The sequence below is a fragment of the Armigeres subalbatus genome, chromosome 3 (assembly GCF_024139115.2).
Source record: "Armigeres subalbatus isolate Guangzhou_Male chromosome 3, GZ_Asu_2, whole genome shotgun sequence".
In the NCBI taxonomy this organism is placed as follows: Eukaryota; Metazoa; Arthropoda; class Insecta; order Diptera; family Culicidae; genus Armigeres; species Armigeres subalbatus.
In genome coordinates, this window is record NC_085141.1 from 177,547,267 (window position 1) to 177,569,395 (window position 22,129).

The 22,129-nt window shown below is 39.8% G+C and overlaps 3 protein-coding genes across 3 annotated transcripts; 2 read left to right on the forward strand and 1 right to left on the reverse strand.

Moving 5' to 3' along the window:
- Positions 1-5,290: 5,290 nt before the first annotated feature.
- Positions 5,291-20,494, reverse strand: LOC134226780 (protein CLEC16A homolog). The gene is made up of 10 exons (XM_062707761.1): positions 20,108-20,494; positions 19,901-20,040; positions 19,246-19,624; positions 18,594-19,171; positions 18,329-18,538; positions 17,901-18,020; positions 17,638-17,830; positions 17,310-17,575; positions 6,593-7,175; positions 5,291-5,928 (listed from the first exon to the last, which is right to left on the reverse strand). The coding sequence occupies exons 1-10, from the start codon at positions 20,308-20,310 to the stop codon at positions 5,421-5,423; spliced, it is 3,180 nt and encodes a 1,059-aa protein (XP_062563745.1). The 5' UTR covers positions 20,311-20,494; the 3' UTR covers positions 5,291-5,420.
- LOC134219169 (uncharacterized protein K02A2.6-like) lies at positions 7,953-10,677 on the forward strand. The gene is made up of 3 exons (XM_062697874.1): positions 7,953-8,705; positions 9,395-10,586; positions 10,667-10,677. Exons 1-3 carry the CDS (start codon positions 7,953-7,955, stop codon positions 10,675-10,677), a joined length of 1,956 nt encoding a protein of 651 aa, XP_062553858.1.
- Positions 10,914-11,781, forward strand: LOC134219174 (uncharacterized protein K02A2.6-like). Its single transcript, XM_062697879.1, has one exon. The coding sequence runs from the start codon at positions 11,170-11,172 to the stop codon at positions 11,779-11,781; it is 612 nt and encodes a 203-aa protein (XP_062553863.1). The 5' UTR covers positions 10,914-11,169.
- Positions 20,495-22,129: the final 1,635 nt, after the last annotated feature.

Sequence of the window (22,129 nt, forward strand, 5' to 3'; positions counted from 1 at the left end):
TTTGAAAATAATCTCAAAATACGCCTATTAGATGTGACAAAATTGAGCGTACAGTGAATTTTTTTCCATATAATTTCTTATTATAAACACGATTCATGTATTTTAAAATTGTTTTTTCATGATTATATTTATAATAATAAACATCCGCTACTTAAACATTCAATGTTTTGAAATTAAACCATGTTTTAATCAAAATGGCGAACAAGTAAGATGTATAAACAATGCTATTTATCAATTCAATGCTGCTAGGCAAAATATATGCTTTAAGATATGGATTTCACCGGAATCGTGTCTTATATATGATAGATAATCGAAATCGAGCGAGACATACGATTTATTTGGGAAAACTCAGTCGGTAATGGCCCGTTTACATATTGGCTAGTTCTAGCGGACAATGCACTATCCGACAATACTAGCGCGATATTAGCATAATGTAAACAGGAATTGTCTTGGCTAACAAGCGTTTACATTAGGCTAATTTCGCGCTAGTATTGTCGGATAGTGCATTGTCCGCTAGAACTAGCACATATGTAAACGGGCCATAAATGATGAAAGCAGATGTAAACATACAGAGAAAACGACAAATGTTGGGAATGGCATATTTCAAATTAAGTATAACTTTATTAAAAAGTCGATTTATAGGTAGCTTATAAGCTCAGGACACTCATTAATAATAATATTAATGAAAGAGTGGCAGACGGATACATTATAAGACGTCAATTTATATTTGAAGACTCAGTCACCGTACTAACAAATTTGGTTGAATCATTTAAATTCACCAAGATATCATTAAATAAGCTGCCGAACTCGTAAAAAAGTTTATTTTCACTTGCCACATGGAAATCATCCAATTGTATCCCTTATGGTAACATATCGTGGAATTTAATCCAAATTTAATTATAAAATTACGATTTTAAGCAATCTTTTCAATATTCAATCAGAAGTGCTCTACGGGGTTGAAAAGTCGTTTTTATGTTCGGTACCTTAACATGCACCTTTTACTTTTAGAATTTGACTGTGAATGATTGGATTCAATAATATTACTCTTAATGATAGACCTGAGACAATAATCGAGCTTTAAAACAAATTTAAGTTAAAGACATACTAAATTTGAATTATGTCATTCCTAACATTTTTCGTTTTCTCTGTATGTTTACATCTGTTTTCATCATTTACCGACTGAATTTTCCCAAATTTATCGTATGTCTTGTTCGATTTCGATTATCTATCATATATAAGACACGATTCCGGTGAAATCCATATCTTAAAGCATCTATTTTGCCCAGCAGCATTGAATTGTTAAATACCATTGCTTATACATCTTACTTGTTCGCCATTTTGATTAAAACATGGTTTAATTTCAAAACATTGAATGTTTAAGTAGCGGATGTTTATTATTATAAATATAATCATGAAAAAACAATTTTAAAATACATGAATCGTGTTTATAATAAGAAATTATATGGAAAAAAATTCACTGTACGCTCAATTTTGTCACATCTAATAGGCGTATTTTGAGATTATTTTCAAATTAATGAACTTTAGAGAAAAAATTTCAACAATTTTATGTACGCATACATTGAAGGAAGGGGTGAATAATGATATGCATTAAAAACAACCGAGCCAACCATTTAATTTCCTTTGAAATTTTCGAATGTAGTCAACTAATCCATACTGTACGCTCAATTTTGAGAGTGACTGTACGTTCTGAAGATGTCTTCCTATTGATTTTGCCAGTTCTTGGGTTGTTCTCGGGAAAGATCTACCGTCACTTTTGCATGATATTCAATGGTTTGAGTTCTGTATCGTGTGATTTCAAACATTTTGTGCAAGGATCCCATGGGTTTTAATTGGAATGAGGTCTGGGGGTTGGGAAGGATGCGGGCTCTTTGATTTGCCATGAGTCAGCATCTACTTTTTGGAAGAATGTTTTGCACCGTTGTTTTGGACAAATTCAAAATTGGATCTTTAGTGTTTGGAGAGGGAAGGAGGATAGGAGAGGAGGATCTCGTGGAGGTAAACGTGGAGTGCAGAAATAAACGGTAGTCAGCGCGAAGTAAATAAGTGTTTGGAAAACCCGGAGCTCCGTGTCCGAATAAACCTGTTACAGGATCTATGACCCAATTGAACGGTGCTGGCTGTATCCTTCAAAATGTCCGAATGAATTAAACGATCAGTGACGTTTGCACTGAAATCACCCCAAACCATAGAATAGAGTGATTAACGTCCGCAGAAATAATTGCCCTGCGGAATATTTGCAAGAACTCTCATATTTCTGCTAAAATACCCATACGAAGAATTGGAAACTATGACGTTTTTATATCGATGAATGAACTGCTGACGTGAATTCACAATTTATTCAAAAAAATATGGATAAATATTGTATACTACTCATAAAATCTGTAGTAACAGTTTATGATTTCTATACATTTTGATGAAACATATAGTTTTGGAAAGCGGTAGAATCAGTTTCAAAACAAGCTGTCAAATAGATACAACGGTGGAAATAAAAGATGTGTGTCATCTTGTCACTGTACGCGTCCAGCGTGATACGAAAATCATTGTGCGGAAATCATATGTCTGTCGATAGTATTATGGGATTTTACCGTAGAGGAACAAGAAGGTGTGATTGGCGGCCATGTTTCACGCACAGTCTGACAGATAGCAATGAGTTTTTGCCATAAAAGTGAGTAGAGGCATTACCTTCGTATTCGCGAATACACCTGGTATAACTCGTGATTCTTGCTACGCCGCCAGATGTCGTTCTCTTGTTTATCGCTGAGTATTGTCCGTAGAGCTTTACGCTCAAATACTCCGAAAGCTCTCCGATCAGCCTCAATTGACTTCCATGTTTCACGGCCGCACAAAGTTAAGAACTGTCGAAAAGGCAACGTATGAAAATGAATGATATCGTAAAAATAACACCAGCATCACTTGAACTTTTCGATTGCTTCTTATGGGTGAAAATAGAAAACAACACGAATTGGTACTTGGTTCCGCTTTTGACGGTTCCATTGGGAACAAGATGGCGTCAATAAGCCAATAATAATCGCAGTGATGTTTGGGCACTTTTTTTGTATGAACGGTTACTTAAAATTTCGTGTTGATACATCAGTCTTAAAACTTGACGACATGAAAAAAAAATTGACTTAATCATAAAACTCATAACCTAAAGAGTTTTCTATGAAAGTGCATTATTTTATTACTTTCCCGTTACAATTTTGAATTTCCTCGAAATATAGAGGGAGGGAGGAGAGAGTAAACAATATTTGCTGCAGCCTAATTTATTTCATTTCACTTTTTAATGAACGGCGTTTTAGAATCATTTCTACTTTTAGCTCTTGACTGTAACTCGAACTTCTTATAGAAGGCTCGGAGACCCTTGTTATATATCAATCGACTTAGCTCTTCGAGCTGAACAAATGTCTGTCTGTCCGTGTGTATGTGTGTGCACAAACGAAAAAACTTTAGCCAACTTTGCATGTAGTAATTCTCATCCGATTTTCTCGCAACAAGTTGCATTCGCCGCGGGACACACCCTAGTTGATCACGATTGGACGTTTTGTTTTGGGACTCTTACGCAAGATGGAATCACAAAAGGCAGAATCACGAAAGGCAGACCTTCTTATACATGTAACAAAAGCCGGTAATTTCTTAGTTTTACACAGGCCTCTGCTTGAGGTGAGAGAGAACATATTCTATTTGTTTATTTATGGTGTACATCAACAGTTTGTTTGTAATCCTAATGATGATTTTAACCCTTTCCCGCCCACGACTTTTTTCAAAGATTTCAATAGGAAGGAATCATCTTTGAGAAAAATGCTAGAACAAAAGTTATTTGGCATAGACAAAATTAGTGGAAAACGAAAAAAAAAGTTTTTGATTGTAAATCAATAGTTAATTGATTGTTTTCAATAGTTTCACTATTTGTACTCAAAATTGATTATATTTCCAGTCTAATGGTACCATAAAGATGTGTCCAATATTCCTTTTTGTTGTTGAAACAATTCGATGAAGGTTAGAAGGTGCAAAATTTGATGGTGCACCACAGACACCATGGGCGGGAGAGGGTTAAAACTAGTGTGACCAGTGGTCACTACAATAATAACTAGGTAATTAACAAAACAGTATCACAACGAAAAATCGGATTGCTGTCATGGGACTAAAATACACTTATCTTGCATATGCGCGTCAGCTACTACGACGAAAAACATTTACAAAACTACGGCGAAGCGCGAGAGAGCAGTAGAGTGCCTTCAAGCAATGTACGTCGGTGAAATTTTTCAGGCGTTCTGGCCGCCTTATCGACGACAAGAAATATGTTTAGATCGTCCGCAAAGGATAGCCGTAGTCCATCGATTGCATGGTGAACATCGTTGAAGTAAAGCAGGAAAATCAATTGCCCCAGGTGGCTACCCTGCGGTATACCAGACGAAGCGCGGAAACTATCTGAGCGACAATCGCCCAAAGCAACCACCAGCTGGCGTCCGGTCAGATATGATTGAAACCAATCGAGGAGATTTCCACCGACTCCAAGTTTGTCAAGCTTGGCGATTGCAATTTCGTGGTTCAGCTATTCTTTAAAGACTTATATCTGCCCGGTCTAAGTTAAAGGGGAATAAGTCTTTTTTTTCCTTAAAAGTACGCCTTTAGTATATTTATCTACTTTCTATCTATTGGAATCTTATCTCCCAACTGATACTACAGCTTAGTATCCATTAAGCAGTTCTAGAGTTACGACCGGCCGTTTGATCTGGTGGTTCAAAATGTCCATCTACGTTGAAACACCCCAATGCAATTCTGTCTTGTGATTCCGCCTTTCTTGTTTCTGCCTTTTGTATCGTTCCGCCTTACGTCCATTCTGCCTTTCGTATTCCGCCTTTCAAAGGACACCCGAAATCAATCACGATCGGACATTGCGTTCAAAAGTTATGAAAAATGGTGTGCTATACAAGAAGAAAGGCATCGTTACCGCTAAGTGGATTAATCGGAAGTTTTCAATTTCGTTTAGGTGAATTTTTTGCACCGAACAACAGGGATATGCGAAGCGTTAGTTTTGTATATACACTGTTAAGCCAGAATACTCGCATAAATTAAAGATTTATGTGATTATTCGTTCTCTTAAAAATATCTGTATATAAAAAGCAAAAGGATTGCTGATCATCGTTGTTAACAGCTTATATCACTCCTTTAATGTTGGGCACCATATGTAGCCAATTTGTATTACGTACAGGGAGCGAATACAAAAAACTGAAATTCGAAGCATTACTAAACAAATCCGCAATGAAAATAGATGAACATAAATAATCTTTATTTTACTAAATTCACCTGCTATTTTTTATTACGTTAAGTTATACAAAGATAAAAATTCGTCCTGACATTGAATAAAAAGTTAAACGAAAACAGTTTTAATCCCCTACTCACACCGTCTCTATAGCACCCCGTTTCTTTTGCCGTTCTTCACCGGCGATGAACGACGTCTCCTCAGAAGTGGGACTCAGCTCCACCGGGATGGTAATCGTGGTGGAACTTGGATTCACGGCCACCACCGTTGACACGATAGCTTCTTTCGAAGTGCTATTCGCGCTGCTCCCACTATTACTGCCACTAGCCAACGGTCCACTAACGTTGGGCATGACTGCCATCACCGGTTCTAATGTCAACCGAGAAGGGGTGTGGGAACGTGAAGGGGCATTTGAGGAGTTCCGTGAAACCGGACTGGCATTTTGCGAACGACGGAAATCCTCCAACGGTATTTCTTCCGACCGAGGTCTCGGTACACGAGGACTGGACTCACGCGATCTGGGTGTGCCGCTGGACCTATTACGAGAGGTTTCCCGCGATTTAACTGAACTGACGGTTATTGGTTGGCTGGATTCCCGACGGGTAGCGGTGTTGGGACATTTTCGATGGGCTCCCGTGGATTCACTGCAATGAAATTCATATGCAATATGAAAGTAATAGAAAACAAGCCCAATTAGTTCATTATTTTAAATCAAATAGTTAATTCCATAATTTTCCACAACTTAATGAACAATCATGATGGGGTTGATGATCTCGAATAATAAAAAAGGTGCACTCGCTTGACTGTGGATATACAACAGTAAAGCACATGTGAAGATTGAACAAATCAAGCATTCGAAAGATATTCAATTTGCAAAAAAGACCTAATTGCGGTGGAGGTTGGTACTCAGATCCTGATGGCTTTTCCGCAAACGTGACCTTTAAGTGGTCTTGTTGTGTAGGGGTTATTCACGCCTATCTAGACAGTAGGAGGTTGAGGGTTCGAGTCCCTCCAAGACACGTGGATTCTTTTTCGCAAAATGTGCACATACACAGCCAAGATATTTAACAAAAAAAATGGTTTTTGTACGGCTGAGTTGCCGAATAATATGCAATTAATTGTAATTCTTTTTAGTTTTTCGGAGGAAATCTATGAATATTTGACGATTTTGGGTTAGTTATTGTGGCCTATACAGGATAGACCCATGTTTCATTTCTACTGAAAATTTATAGTAGTACTTTAATAATACACATGGATAACCAAAAAATATAGTTCTTTTCACACAGTAGAAACGTAATAAACAATTACCCATCTATCGAACGACTTGCGTTGAGTTGCACTCTGCTGACGCTCCCCGAGGGCATGCTGTCGCGTCTCAAAGCGGATGCGACCCCAGGTACTCGGTTTGCCGTGGAAAACAGAGGTCGATGCTCTCTTGGATGCCTTCCGCTGTTCGGTCTCGCCATGCTACCCGATGAACCCGAAGATGCTAGCGAAGGGAACGGGGCATCATTTAGCTGTCCAGGTATTTCTAACAACTGTGCAATCTGGAACATTTTCTTCTGGCGTGCCTTGCTGCGACCTTTGGTGAGTCTTTGCTTCGCAGCCATACAACGAATGTGGTCATCGAACATAAATTTGGCAGACAATATCGGAGTGCGATTGTTAGTTGCACCGCCTCTGTGGATAGTGAGATGTAGACTCCTGGAATCTTCTTTGTCGCCGTTCACCTCCACGTCCTGTAAGAATCCAACAAATTTGGCCACTCCCCAGCCCAATCGTTTGCTGTCAGGTTCCACTAGTATGAGCTGGAGGATATCCATCACCAGGAATCGGCGATATTTGGTACCATCTCGCATCACCACGGTACAGGCTATCAAATCACTGTTATCTGCAAAGATAGAATTTTGGCTTTAGATTACTTGGGATGATAATACTAATAAAATATGTTTTCGTAAACATTGCTTTGTAGAAGAGGGGCTTAATGTCCTTAATGTATATAGTAGAATTAGAGATGTAAACCATATTTTTTTCTTTATTAATGTGTTTTTTTTCTAATTCAGGATTCGGGATTGGAAGCGAGCCATAAGGCATCGCCTCCAAACCCAATCTGAGGGTCTCGCTCATTATTTTGTACTTCTTTGTTGGCATTACATCGCTCACCGGGGCATTGTCCACTTGTAACTTTTGGTTTATTAATAATCTGTTACATAATAGTTATTAGTTACAAGGCTTTTGAATCAAGTTACCATTTTTGTTATCATATATATATATATGAGGGTGATACCTAGAGTGTTACCAACTTTGTTCATGATTTAAAGTGCATGACTAAAGTGCAAGATGATTCCTCGAGAAATTTGTTTCAGTGTTATCATGATTATTTTATTTAACACTAGCAGACCCGACGAACTTCGTTTCGCCTAAAATTCATTTATTCTTTGCTTAGTTCTCTAGTTATACAGAAATTTCTGTTTCATTTGTGTTAGCAGGCTAAACTTAAGGCCTAGAACATCATAGCAATCTATGTTACTTTGACACTAAAAATAAAAAGCATTCTTGTTTTCACCTCAGTCCAATCAAGACGTTATTTGTCCAGATCTCTGACTGTCCCATATATAACAGTTTTGGCGACGAGGATTACGGAAATTCAAAGATTTTTAATTTCAAGATGAATCCAGAGTTTTCGCTTCTGGATATTCTTCAGAATCAACAACGGATTCTCGATAAACTGATGGAAAATCAATCATCCGCTGGTCAAGACAATGGAAGTTCATCAAGCCGACAATCCACGTTTTCGAACCAGAGGAACAACAATCAGGAGTTTATTATCGAGTCTCTGTCCAGTGGAATCACAGAGTTCATGTACGATCCTGAGAACGGCGTAACATTTGCAGCGTGGTTCTCAAGGTATGAAGACTTGTTCCATGAAGATGCAAAAAACCTGGATGAAGCCGCAAAAGTTAGACTTTTGCTTCGGAACATTGGTACGGTGGCACATCAAAAGTACATTAGCTATTTCCTTCCGAAGAAGCCCAACGATCAAAATTTCGATCAAACCGTATCAATTCTGAAGACCATTTTCGGACGACAGATTTTAGTGTTCAACGCAAGATATCAGTGTCTACAGCTGTCAAAGAACTCCAGTGATGATTTTTACACTTACGCAGGAATCGTTAATCAAAAATGTGAAGAATTCAAGCTTAACGAAGTGACGCCAGATCAGTTCAAATGCCTTATGTACGTGTGCGGCCTTAAATCACACCGGGATGCAGACATTCGCACCACTCTCCTGTCCAGAATTGAAAGCAATAAGCCCGATGATGATATGACGGTACATAGGTTAGTAGATGAATGCCAGCGACTGATCAATCTAAAACGCGACACAGCAATGGTAGAGAAGCATAGCAGCACGGAGCAAGCAGTATGTGCCATAACTCGTACAAATCCATCAAGATTCACTTCCAGCGATGAACCTAATGACGTTCCGAGATCACCATGTTGGAGATGTGGAGAAATCTCGCTTAACTTTTCAAAAGGACCTAAGTAACATTTTTTTCATGAATTAATTTGAGTACTGCAATCAAAAGCTTTCATGTTGTTCTGTTGATTGCGCTATTCAAATTAATTCACGAATAAAATGTTACTTAGGTCCTTTTGAAAAGCTAAGCGAGAAATGCACTATTCGAAGCACTGTCAATCATGAATGCCAAACGTGTAAGAAGATTGGTCATAAAGAAGGTTATTGCGCCTGTTTTGGGAAGCCGATCAAAAAGCAGAAAGATAAACGATTCAAGCAAAAGTTTCAAGCACAGGGGGTGTTCACTGTCAATCAAGTAGAACTATCGGATAGATGGAAGTATGTCACAGTGGAGATCAACGGAGTACCAACCAATCACCATCATTCCTGAAGATGTTTACGTTCAACTAGGTTCACCTGTAGCAAAAGTACCATCCATTGATGCAGTTAATGCTAGTGGCGAAGAGGTTGGACTTATTCGTGAATTAGAGTGCAGCGTTTCTTTAAATGGAACAATAAAAAAAGGAAGATGTTTTGTGACAACAGTACCAGAATTGTCTCTTTTTGGGATTAAATGGATTGAAATGTTCAAGCTATGGGACGTTCCAATAAATGCTGTATGTAACACTGTACAACTACAAAAATTTCCTCGGACGGAGGGTCTTATTCAAGAACTTCAACATAAATATGACGCAATTTTTAGTGATGAACTTGGACTTTGCAAAAAGAAAAAGGTGTCGTTCACAGTCAAACCTGGTATCAAACCCATATTCCGTCTGAAACGACCAGTTCCTTATGCATCTGCAAGCAAGATTGAAGTAGAATTGGATCGTCTTCAAAAACTCGGAATTATCATACCTGTATCGTATTCAGAGTGGGCTGCTCCGATAGTAGCTGTGACAAAACCAAATGGACGTGTCAGAATATGTGCCGACTACTCAACAGGATTAAATTCTGCATTGGAGCCACATCAGCATCCGTTACCTCTACCTCAAGACATCTTTGCCAAGCTGGCCAACAAGAAGGTGTTCAGTCAAATTGACCTATCAGACGCCTATTTACAGGTCGAGATTGATCAAGATTCACGAAAGCGGCTCACAATCAATACTCACAAGGGACTTTTTGAATTTACACGACTTTCTCCTGGTGTCAAGACAGCTCCAGGTGCTTTTCAAGAAATTGTAGACAACATGATCGCTGGTTTGGACGGAGTAAGTGGCTATTTAGATGATATCATCGTGGCAAGTGATTCAGTGGAAGAACACATGATTCATTTAGAGCGTCTGTTTGCACGTATTCGCGAATATGGTTTTACTCTCAAGATTGAGAAAAGCAATTTCTTCATGAGTGAAATTAAGTATCTGGGGTTAATCGTTGATTCTCAAGGTATACGTCCAGATCCAGAGAAGGTTCGAGCTATTAGTGAGATGTCGGCACCGCATGATGTCACTACCTTACGATCATTTTTGGGTGCGGTGAATTATTATAGCAAATTTGTACGTGGTATGCATAAACTACGTGAACCGATGGATGCATTACTGAAGAAAGACGTCAGGTGGTACTGGTCTCCGGCTTGTCAACAATCTTTCAACCAATTCAAACGGATTTTGCAGTCAAACCTGTTACTCACACACTATGACCCAAGGCTCGAGATTATTGTTGCCGCTGATGCTTCCATGAGTGGAGTTGGAGCGGTTCTGCTACATCGTTTTCCAGACGGCACAATTAAGGCGGTTTGTCACGTTTCCAGAACCATGACTCAAGCCGAGAATGGATACAGTCAAGGCGAGAAAGAAGCTTTGGCGCTAATTTTTGCCGTTACCAAATTTCATCGAATGTTGTTTGGACGTCCATTTACATTGCAGACAGATCATAAGCCTTTGGTTTCTATTTTCGGATCGAAGAAAGGAATTCCGGTTCACACCGCTAATCGGCTTCAACGGTGGGCGCTAACTATGTTGTTGTATAATTTCAAAATCGAATTCAAATCAACGGAAAGCTTTGGATACGCCGACTTCCTATCAAGACTCATAAATCAGCATGCTAAACCTGAAGAGGAATATGTTACCGCAAGTAATCGAATGGAGACCAGCATTAGAATAATCCAAACCGAATCACTTTCTTCGCTTCCAATCACACACGAAATGGTTGTAGCTGCTACTAAGGAAGATAAAACACTTCTGAATGTACTTCAACAAATCAGAACTGGATGGTCAACAACCAATATGGCACCTGATGTGAAACCGTATCGTGCACGACAAGAATCGTTATACAGTTCAAGGGATTGTGTCATGTTATCGGATAGAGTGGTCATTCCAGATGTTCTTCGTACACCAGTTCTAAAGCAGCTACATACATACATCCTGGGATGGAGCGAATGAAAACTATAGCACGCAGCTACGTATTTTGGCCAAACATCGATGCGGACATTGAAGATTACGTTCGACGATGCTCCCGTTGTGCAGCAGTAGCCAAGTCTCCCACAAAGACAACACTTTCATCTTGGCCAATTCCTACACAGCCATGGTCTCGTATCCATGTGGACTATGCCGGGCCATACAAGGGCAAATTTTTTCTGGTTATCGTCGACGCTCTCACCAAGTGGCCAGAAATATATTGCACGAACTCCATGACATCATCCGTCACTATAAACAAGCTTTTCGAAACCATAGCAAGGTTTGGATTACCAGATGTTATCGTGACTGACAACGGGACACAGTTTGATTCAAATTCCTTCGCAAAGTTTTGTGAAAAGAATGGAATAGAACATATTAAAATTCCACCATTTCATCCTCAGTCGAACGGGCAAGCCGAGCGGTTCGTCGATACATTGAAAAGGGCGTTAACAAAAATGGAATGTGATGCAATTATGAAGAGGCACTTCAAACGTTTCTGTTCACGTACAGATACACTCCAAACAAATATATTGAAGATTCAAAATCACCTGCCGAAGCGATGCTTGGAAGAAAAATCAAAATGAATTTGGACCATCTAAAAAAACAACAACCCAAGTCGTTACAGGTTAATCACCAGCAAAATTACCAATTTAATAGATCTCATGGAGCCAAAGAAAGGATGTTTGCTGCCGGTGATGAAGTATACGCAGAAATTCATATACGCAATAAACGATACTGGGCTGCTGGAAAGATAATCGAAAAAAAAGGAAGTGTGACGTACAACGTGTTTCTTGACGACGTGAGAAGAAGAGGACTAATCAGATCGCATACAAACCAACTAAGGCACAGACATGTTAGCAACACAATTATGGCGGAGGAAGAACAGTTACCAATATTAACGCTTTTGAATGAATTCGGAGTGTTTGAAAATGAAGTCGAAATCAGTCAACAGAATCTAGAAAATGAACCGCTGCTTTCTGGACTCAGTGTATATCCAACGGAACAATTATTGACAGCTCCCGAAGTACGAGTCAACCAATCAACTGGACTTGAAAATGTGGATGCATTAGAAGCCTCTGATGTTCCCCCGAATACTCCGGATGGACCACGAGAAACTGCCCAAATTAATTTAAACATTCCAGACACACCAACTCCAGTTTCCATTGTAAGGAAATCAACATCAAGAACACGAAGGTTTCCAGCATTTTTTAAGGATTACAATCTTTTCTAAGGGGGAGATGTTAGCAGGCCAAACTTAAGGCCTAGAACATCATAGCAATCTATGTTACTTTGACACTAAAAATAAAAAGCATTCTTGTTTTCACCTCAGTTCAATCAAGACGTTATTTGTCCAGATCTCTGACTGTCCCATATATAACAATTTGTATGAGAGCCCCCCTTTCCAAAGGAGGGAGAGGTCCCGAAAATAACCTTTCTCGGCCCCAAAAACCTCTGCATACAAATTTTCACGCCGATCGGTTCAGTAGTTTCGGAGTCTATAGAGTTCATTGAAACTCCTACCGACTTGGATGATGCCGTTGATACTACAACGTTGCATATCGTGGAAGCTTTTGAAGAAGCTTGCCCCTTGCGTTCTGTGAAAACCTCAAGAGGAACCCCGTGGTGGAATTCCGATTTGGCTAAGCTCAGGAAGCAGTGTAGAAGGAGTTGGAACAGACGCCATTCAGCAGGGACGGATTCTTTCAAGTTGGCTCGCAAAGCTTACAAGAAGGCTCTACGATCTGCTGAACGATTCGGCTGGAAAAACCTTTGTGCAAATGTTTCAAATTTGAGTGAAGCCACTCGATTGAACAAAATTCTTGCGAGATCCAAGGATTTCCAAGTTGGCGAAATTCGCAAGCCAAATGGCGACTACACTTCTTCTGACGAAGAAGCGTTAGAGCACTTATTTGATACACACTTCCCTGGATGTGTAGATATTGCATCTTCGGATGTTCCTGATGTCTTTTCATGTAGTTATGGGTCTTGGGCTCAGGCTCGTAGAATCATAACTACTGAATCGATTCAATGGGCTCTTAATAGTTTTGCTCCTTACAAATCTCCAGGGGAAGATGGGATCTATCCCGTTCTTCTTCAGAAGGGTTTTGAGCATATCAAACATGTTTTGAAAAAACTTTTAGTATGCAGTTTTGCTACTGGGTACATTCCCATATCCTGGCGGGATGTCACGGTAAAGTTTATCCCAAAAGGAGGACGTGCTTCGTATGAAGAAGCAAAGAGTTTTAGACCCATCAGTCTGACCTCATTTCTTCTGAAATGCTTAGAACGCATTATCGATCATCACATTCGTGATGACTGTTTGGCAAACATGCCTCTTCATGTTAATCAACATGCTTACCAATCTGGAAAGTCCACCGTGACTCTTCTACACAAGGTTGTCTACGACATCGAAAAAGCATTTGCTCAAAAGCAATCATGCTTGGGTGCGTTCTTAGATATTGAGGGTGCTTTTGACAACGTGTCTTTCGATGCAATATTGGAAGCCGCACGTTGTCATGGGCTACCTAATATAATTGCCAAATTGGATTCACCAGATGCTTAAAACCGACATCTCTACTCGACATTACGTCAAGCAGCGATTAGGAAATTGAGTGTCTGTGGCTGCCCTCAAGGGGAGTATTATCTCCACTTTTGTGGAACCTCGTTGCAGATACGCTATTGAGATTACTCAATAATGGCGGTTTTCCTACCTATGGATTTGCCGACGACTATCTAATATTAATAGCCGGTTTGTGTATTACTACTTTATTCGACCTGATGCAAAATGCTCTTCAGGCAGTCGAAAGTTGGTGTCGCCAATATGGCCGTTCGGTTAATCCGAATAAAACATCTATTGTACTTTTCACGGAAAAACGTAACCGTAATGGTATTCGCCCATTACATCTTTTTGACTCTGAAATCAATGTAACGGATCAGGTAAAGTATGTGGGACTAATTCTTGATTCCAAGCTCTCCTGGACTCCTAACATTGAGTTCAGAGTCAAAAGGCGTGTATGGCTTTCGGTCAATGCCGACGAACTTTTGGTAAAACTTGGGGTCTTAAACCTAAATATATCAAATGGATTTACACAACAGTTGTACGACCAATTTTGGCTTATGGATGTCTTGTGTGGTGGCAAAAGGGTGAAGTGAGGACAATTCAGTCTAAATTAGGCCATCTTCAAAGGATGTGCCTAATGGCAATGACTGGTGCGTTCTCTTCGACTCCCACGGCTGCTCTCGAGGTTCTTCTCGACGTTGTCCCACTACACATACATCTCAAACAAGAAGCACTTTCTTGTACTTACCGATTATGGGTTCTCGGTTTCATGGAAGAGAATCCTGTAAACCGCAGTTCTACACACACTTCGTTGTTACAACTCATGGTTGATTGGGACAGAACAGTCCTTGCTCCAAGTGATCTCACACTCGCTAGTAGTTTCCCTTATAGGACATTTTCAACACAATTCCCCTCGCGGGATGAGTGGACATCTGGCTATTTGGAGAGAAGTATGTCGGACAGCATTGTTTGTTATACTGACGGCTCTCTTCGAAGGTAGAGCGGGTGCAGGTGTCTACTCGCGTGAGCTAAGATTGGAACAGTCCCACTCACTGGGTAGACACTGCACTGTATTTCAAGCGGAAATATTTGCCATTATGTGTGGAGTGCAATCCGCACTGCAGAAACACATAATGGGCAAAGTAATATACTTCTGTTCAGATAGTCAAGCAGCTATCAAAGCCCTCGCTTCGGCCAACTCAAGGTCGAAGTTAGTAATCGCATGTCGAACTCAAATAGAGGAACTGAATTCAGTTAATACATTGCACCTTATATGGGTACCTGGCCATTCTTCCATAGCTGGAAACGAATTGGCTGATGAGTTAGCTCGCACTGGAGCATCACAAGACATTTTGGTCCTGAGCCAGCTATTCCAATATCTAAGTGTTGGGTGAAGCGTTTGATTAGCTCTTGGGCTTCCACTCAGCACAAACGGTATTGGAGTAGTTTGGATTCATGTCGACAAACAAAATTGTATATCCGAGAGCCATCTCCGGTAGTAGCTAACTATTTAGCTAATCTGTCTAAACAGAATTGCAGTGTCTTAGTCAAGGCCTTGACAGGTCACTGCCGACTCAACTATCACATGGCAAATATTCAACGTGTTGAATCCTTTGTCTGTGATGGTTGTGAATCCGATTATGGAACTTCTTATCATCTGATATGTAACTGCCCAGTTTATGCGCAACTGCGTTTCCAAATATTTGGTAAACGCTTACTAAGTGAAATTGACTACAGAAACCTGAACCTTCAAAGTATTCTGTTGTTCATAACCCGTTGTTGTTGAGCTTTTGTACGTGTTGTATACGTTGTATGCCCTCTTCAAGGGTACCTTTCCCAAACTTCCCATTTTCTCCCATCCATATTCCTTTCCTTTTTGTTCACTTCCTTTTCCGTCAGGTGCGTGATGAGAAAGGCTGTGAAGGCGATGGCACAAATCTCCCGAATTGAGGTGAACGTGCCCCTGGAGCCGACGTTCTGATACCTGATACCTGATAGCAGGTCAAACTTAAGGCCTAGAACATCATAGCAATCTATGTTACTTTGACACTAAAAATAAAAAGCATTCTTGTTTTCACCTCAGTTCAATCAAGACGTTATTTGTCCAGATCTCTGACTGTCCCATATATAACAATTTGTATGAGAGCCCCCCTTTCCAAAGGAGGGAGGGGTCCCGAAAATAACCTTTCTCGGCCCCAAAAACCTCTGCATACAAATTTTCACGCCGATCGGTTCAGTAGTTTCGGAGTCTGTAAGGTTCAAACAGACAGAAATTCATTTTTATGTATATACTGCCGCGAATCGCAAGTCAGTCCCATCTGTAAAACGAATAAATCGCTTGCAAAAGTTAAGTATGTTTTCTACTATTTGTGTGTTTAGACTATATATAAAAAAGTCATACTATTATACAGAACCAATGGTTTTGCAGTAGAAACATTGTTAAAACTATTGATAACAGTATTTTTCTCAATAGTAATTCGAGTGTGACTGACATGCGATTGCATTCCTCAACCACGCGAAAAGTAACCGCAAGTCAGTCACATTGTGAAGACGATTCTCTCATTGCATCGTTCGTTCGTAGCAGCGTTAGTCTAGGTATCGTGTTCTCGCAGCGTTTATTGACTTCGGGAAGATTCACAATAGTACGTCACGCAAAAATCAGCGATTTTCAACCTCCCGCCTCCCCCCTTCGTCGCACTTTTGACGTAAACTACGTCTAAGGGGAAGACTTGGATACAGGGTGTAAAATGAAAATTTCAAAATTTGGGACCGTCACCGAAATCCGACCGACGTCACCGGACCGAAATCATGCAAGATTTGTAACATTAATAGGTCCTTTATCTTTCAATGAATTTTAAATATTTATATATCAATCGATTCATAAACTCTCCACCAATTTGCCAGTACTATTAAAACTTTTGAGTATCATCGCTAAAACATTGAAAATTTTAGTTCTTTCTATGCAGCGCGTTCCAATCCTTGGTAATTTCCTACTTTTAGGGTATTATTAATTGTTGAACTGTGGGGTAATGAATGGGGTGGCCCAGCTGCTAGACAGTGGGGTCCTTACTCCTTCACAGAGTGGGAGATGCTGCTAAAGCTGGGTAGTAGTGTCGATGGGATAGTTCCTTCTCTTCCATATAGAGCGGAATAATTGGTTCAGTGTACTATATTTGGTATTACGTAGTTTACGTCGAGCGGTCGTGTCCTGTATACAACCCCAAATTTTTGTTTTAAGCCTCCATAATTTTTGTATGAATCGTCACGCTGCTCGGAGCCCCCCTACTCCTATAAGCGTGACGTACTTTGTGGATGGTCCCGTATAACGAATTCTTTGCTCCTGAGGGCAAGTACATGAAAGACCTGCCTGTTATTACATGCTTGTGGGATGAATCTGTCGCCGGTCGTCAATCCAACGACATTACGAGCTGTTTCCGTCGAGTGATAACCGAGCCTTTGTTTTTAGCACAATTATCTTGACTTAACAAACTTGACTTATAACGCATAAAATTGCGGTTGGAACGAGTCCCGGAAGAAACTGAATAAACTTACTCAAATCAAGGGCATTGTCGATCTGCACACAGTGAGTGGGATTCGTCAGAGGTAGAAGAAGCTCCTTTTCGCCGTTGATGCTTTGACACATTCGACGCAACAGGAAGAATACGCGAATGGCACGACGCGCTTTCTCCACTTCACCACAGGGCAGCCGCCTGGTGAATCCTATTCCCGTCAGTGGAGTCCCCGTCGGTGGAAGCAGTATGGTTGAATCGTTACACAGAAACTCGACGTTCAAAACGGACTTTACCATTTCGTTGTACCTGCGGAACGGTTTGTGAGGTGAATGTGTGTGCGTTGTACTGGGTTGCTTCAATTGACTTACTCGTCTTCAAACAAATCCAGGAATATGTCTTCCGATTTGTAGAAATTCCTTAATACGGTCATGCTTTGATTCCGGGCTGACATTACAGTATTCTTATGCAAATCGTTGATGTTGACGTTACTGGTACCAACGCCGATAATTTGTGATAACAGTTTCAATGTTAGGTCAATCGTTACTAATCGAACCCGACAGGCTGAAATTTAGAAATTTTGAGAAAATATATAAAGTTAAAATTAAATATTCGTCTTTTTCAAGGCACTCACATGGTTGACTACAAAGAGTAATTATCTGGAGCAGTTTTTCAATTAGTATGATGTTGTACTTGGAACATCCCGATGGAGACGAGCGGTTCAAGACTATTTCCAGCCACTCTGCATTAACCCCTAAAATATCACAGAAACATTAATTCGCACTCAAAACGAAACCCAAACGAAACATTTTTTTTTACAAAAGAACAACACTAAAATAATGGGAAATCAACCAACCATCTACCGTTTGTTATTGCCAGTGGTTTAAGTTCCATAGGAATGGTGCATGTTCAGGATTTAGAGCAGACAGTTATGCATAGCAGTGAGGATGACAAGCGAAAATGGAATTACTTTCAACGTACTTTGTACTCGACGATTCTGTTATGTTTGTTACTGAATTCTGAATACTACAAGTGTGCAAACGTAATAATGATATTTCTCACCTTTGTTGTTCGCTAATGCATACAGAAGGCACAATGCCAGTAGTGCAAGATAGTCGTTTTCAGCACAATCCAAGGAAGAAAGAACCATATCTAGGAACGGTCTATTAGTTTCAGGTGTACGATATGCATTGAGTAGTAGTTTTTCCTTTTCTTCGTCGGTGATGTTGACCTTCTCGATTTCGTCCGATAATGATGGAGGACTTGGTGATTCTGAGGAAAATATATATTCAAAGTATGTTTAACAAAAACCGCTTCAGTGATTTACCCGATATCTGTTGATCGTGATTGGTGGACGTACTGCTGCTGCTGTTTCCTTCATCCACATTTTGGTCGTAGTTGTAAAAACTCGAGGAGGCTACAGAGCTTTCCAGCGCTTCTTCCAAGCTTTCGACAGGCTGTCCGAATCCCAGTGCCACAACCTCTCGATTTTCAATATATGAATTGAGAATCTGAGCTGCCCCTTCTTTGAATACCGTATGGTCGGCATTGAGAATGACCCAAGTCAAAGCATTGATAAGAGGTCTATGGGTTATAACCAAAAACACAAGGGATAGTAAAAACAGTGCCACTACACTGGATACCCTTGGGTTGTTCATCTCCTTGATATCGATATCCACTACTTTGTTCAACACAGCCGCCAAATTTCTGGTCACGACAGCCATAGAAATAGGTGGCGATGGAGTCAGTGAAAAAATATACAATGGAACCAGCAGTTTATGAAGTAAATGCTCGGTTAGAACTGCGTTGAGGTCCGGAATATCCAGGCAAAGAATGTCATTCAGATAGTGCAAGTGATCGAGGTGTTCCGCTACTAGATTAGCCAAGCGATGCTGCGATTGATGACTGAAAACAGACACGATTTAAAAAAAAAAGATTTTTGAGAAATTGCTCATCATAATAGGTATTTCAACACTCACTCAATATCATTCCGTACACAGGCATCCAGCTCTAAGATATGCTTCCCGATGAACCACACCAAGTTACTGAAATAAGGAGCAGCAGTTTTATCTCGAATAAACTGCAGCATGTTTGGATTCTGCACTCGGTAAACGTTCAGAGTTATGGTGCGTACCGCGATGCGCACCATCGATTCGGGGTGATTGAAGAACTTGATTGCTTCGGTGTATAAAGGGAAGTCATTCGTATGTTCGTTGTAGAAGAAGTGTATCGTGTGCGTGTTCAGCTTCAGACTGAGCGTCTTGAGAAACAGTATGTAATAGCCCATAACATCTTCATCGGAAAAATCAAACTTGTGGACGATTATAGAGTTCACGAGATTGTTACTCAGGAGGTAATCTACAACGAAAAGAACGTGCGTTAAAAGTTTTGTTAATAGTAGATGTCCGAAGGCCAATTTCTTCACCTCTGCTTAGGCATTAATTTTGTGCATTAATCCCAGTTTAAGCGTATGGGTAAACACCGCTTGAGAGTTTAGGGGTGGTGAAGAAAATTGCCCTAATTCAATTAAGTACGAATAATTGATGAAAAAGTGATAAGTAATTTTAATACTATATTTTATCATAAACCAAGAACCTCCGGAAAAAAGAGTGTCTACCCGTCGCTAGTACTTACATAGGGACGTCTCATTTCGTATATTCTCGAACAAAATGTTCAATGTTTGCAGCAGCTGGACACATACGAAGCTCGAGCCACCACTTTTCTGTCGCATTATGTGCAGAAAATATGACAGCATATTTTTCTCTAGAAAGAAGCTGCAAAATACGACACAATTAGATGAAGGTCAGCAATTGCTATACTCCCACATCGCATCATACTTACTCAAACACGGATGAATCATTCTGATCACCCCAAATCAGAATCTCGGCAATGCAGCGCAGGGACTCCACCAACAAGCCCCGATTGTTTTCCGATACGGTGGTATTCCGCTCCAATACGCTGTACAAATATTTCAGGTGGTCCAGCGAGAGGCGATTTTTCGGACGGTTCCAGCCTCCTCCAAACCAGCTTCGACTGCGGAACATTTTTTCCTTGTATTTTTTTTGGTTTCACACTACTAACACATTACGCGCAATATTCAGCAATTTTCCAACAAGTTTATCTATAAATTTATGCACATTTTTCGAGTTTTGTTGAGAACTTAAAAATAAAGTAATAACATTTCGCGTGAAAATTTTGCTTTTGTTCTGATGATGACGTTTTTCTGTTTGAAGTTTCAATGATCATGATGGGGTTTATTAAAAAATTACGGAACGTAAATTTGGGAGGGCGTTTTGGACAAAAGATATCTCGCGTACACGGTTATACAGGAATACTCATTTTAGGAGTATTTTTCATTCACTTTGGAGAATATTGCCTATACGTCAAATTATGCGTACTTTTAGTTATCGGAGGGAGAGTATTTTTTACGATTTTCGTGGTATGCGCATTAAATTGAGAAATGCGTAAAAAGAAGTACATTACAAGAAAAGAAAATTTTCATGCACGTAACTTCATAGTTGCAATCAGTCAGTTGTTGTGAAAAAAAAAATGTTGAATTCGCTTGTTTTTGATATACGGACAGTTTGGCCTATATGGAAGGTATGTAATGTTAGTATTCTTTCAAAGATTCTTAAAATAATATAAAATGATCATTGTTGTCCTTTTGGATTAGGAATCGCAAGAATCAACAAGCCCGGGTCAGCAGCAGAATCAGAAGCCGTTGCTAAACGCTTCCGCCGCGTTCTTCGCGCCAAGCTGTTATACGACGTGCGCTGCTCTGTGACCACTGCAACCAGTACTGGAAGCTGCCGCTGCCTTCAAGATAGCTGAGTAAGGTCTAATGTGCCGGAATGCTGAAAATTTCACTGAAAAGGAAATTTGGATGGTCCCAGAAAACCCCAGGGGTACGAGAATCAAAGATGTATATACGTAAAATAATGTATTATTATTATTAATTAAAATAAAAATGATTTTAGATTGACTGTCATATGTTTTATTATCAAAATAAACTAAGTTGAGCAACCTTACCGACTTTAAAAAGCAAATCCATGCATAAAATTGCAGGGGTAAAAAGTACACATTTTTCTTCTGTTCTTGGCGTAAAAATTACACACTTTTTACTTGTAAAAAAGGAGTGAAAAGTATGCCGATTTTGACGTATGAGCAGTATACTCTTAAATGAGTAAATGAAATTTACTCGTTTTAGGCGTAGTTCCACTTTTCCACGATTATGCGTACTTTATAGTTCTAAAAGAGTATATTCAGGTTACCGTGTAACATACACGGAAGAAAAAAAGTACCCAGCGTTCAAGGGGTGTCTCACATAGATTAAATTGAATATATCTGTCGAAAATTAACCAAGTAACCAAAGCGACTTTATTTCGATGTAAATCAAAACCAATTAAAAGTGCTATTGCTGATTTTAGCAACGTAACGTCATTATCTGTCAAATCGAACGTTGACAGTTTTATAGTAAACACGTTTCATTTATAGATAATGCTTACAAGAAAATCATTTGGGCTGTGAACCATTCCACCGATTTTTAACTTTTAGTTAAAATTTGACATTCAGATGGTTATTTTCCCATCGTGGTTAAAATTTTACTCCGAGGCCGACCCATTTGAGTTTTGACAGATTGATAGTTATTTGGAACGAAATGGATTTGGCGCCAATTTTCTCGCGAACAAAGTTTAACTATCGAACTGTCAAATCTAACCATGCTCCGGAGCAGGGTTATTTTTAACCACGGCGAAATAACCATCAAACTGTCAAATTTTAACTAAAAGTTAAACGAATCGGTGGAATGGTTCACAGCCTTGGTAACCCAAGTTAAACTTGAGAAGTACCTACATTGCATATTTT

Excerpts from the sequence above, each read along its gene's own strand:
- LOC134219169 (XM_062697874.1), top strand. The coding sequence starts at position 7,953 with ATGAATCCAGAGTTTTCGCTTCTGGATATTCTTCAGAATCAACAACGG. Across the intron at positions 8,706-9,394 it reads ATAGCAGCACGGAGCAAGCA|CTATGGGACGTTCCAATAAA; the intron begins GTATGTGCCATA and ends GAAATGTTCAAG.
- LOC134219174 (XM_062697879.1), top strand. The coding sequence starts at position 11,170 with ATGGAGCGAATGAAAACTATAGCACGCAGCTACGTATTTTGGCCAAAC.
- LOC134226780 (XM_062707761.1), bottom strand. The coding sequence starts at position 20,310 with ATGTTCCGCAGTCGAAGCTGGTTTGGAGGAGGCTGGAACCGTCCGAAA. Across the intron at positions 18,539-18,593 it reads TCACGATCAACAGATATCGG|AATCACCAAGTCCTCCATCA; the intron begins GTAAATCACTGA and ends TATTTTCCTCAG. Across the intron at positions 5,929-6,592 it reads GCAAGTCGTTCGATAGATGG|TGAATCCACGGGAGCCCATC; the intron begins GTAATTGTTTAT and ends ATTTCATTGCAG.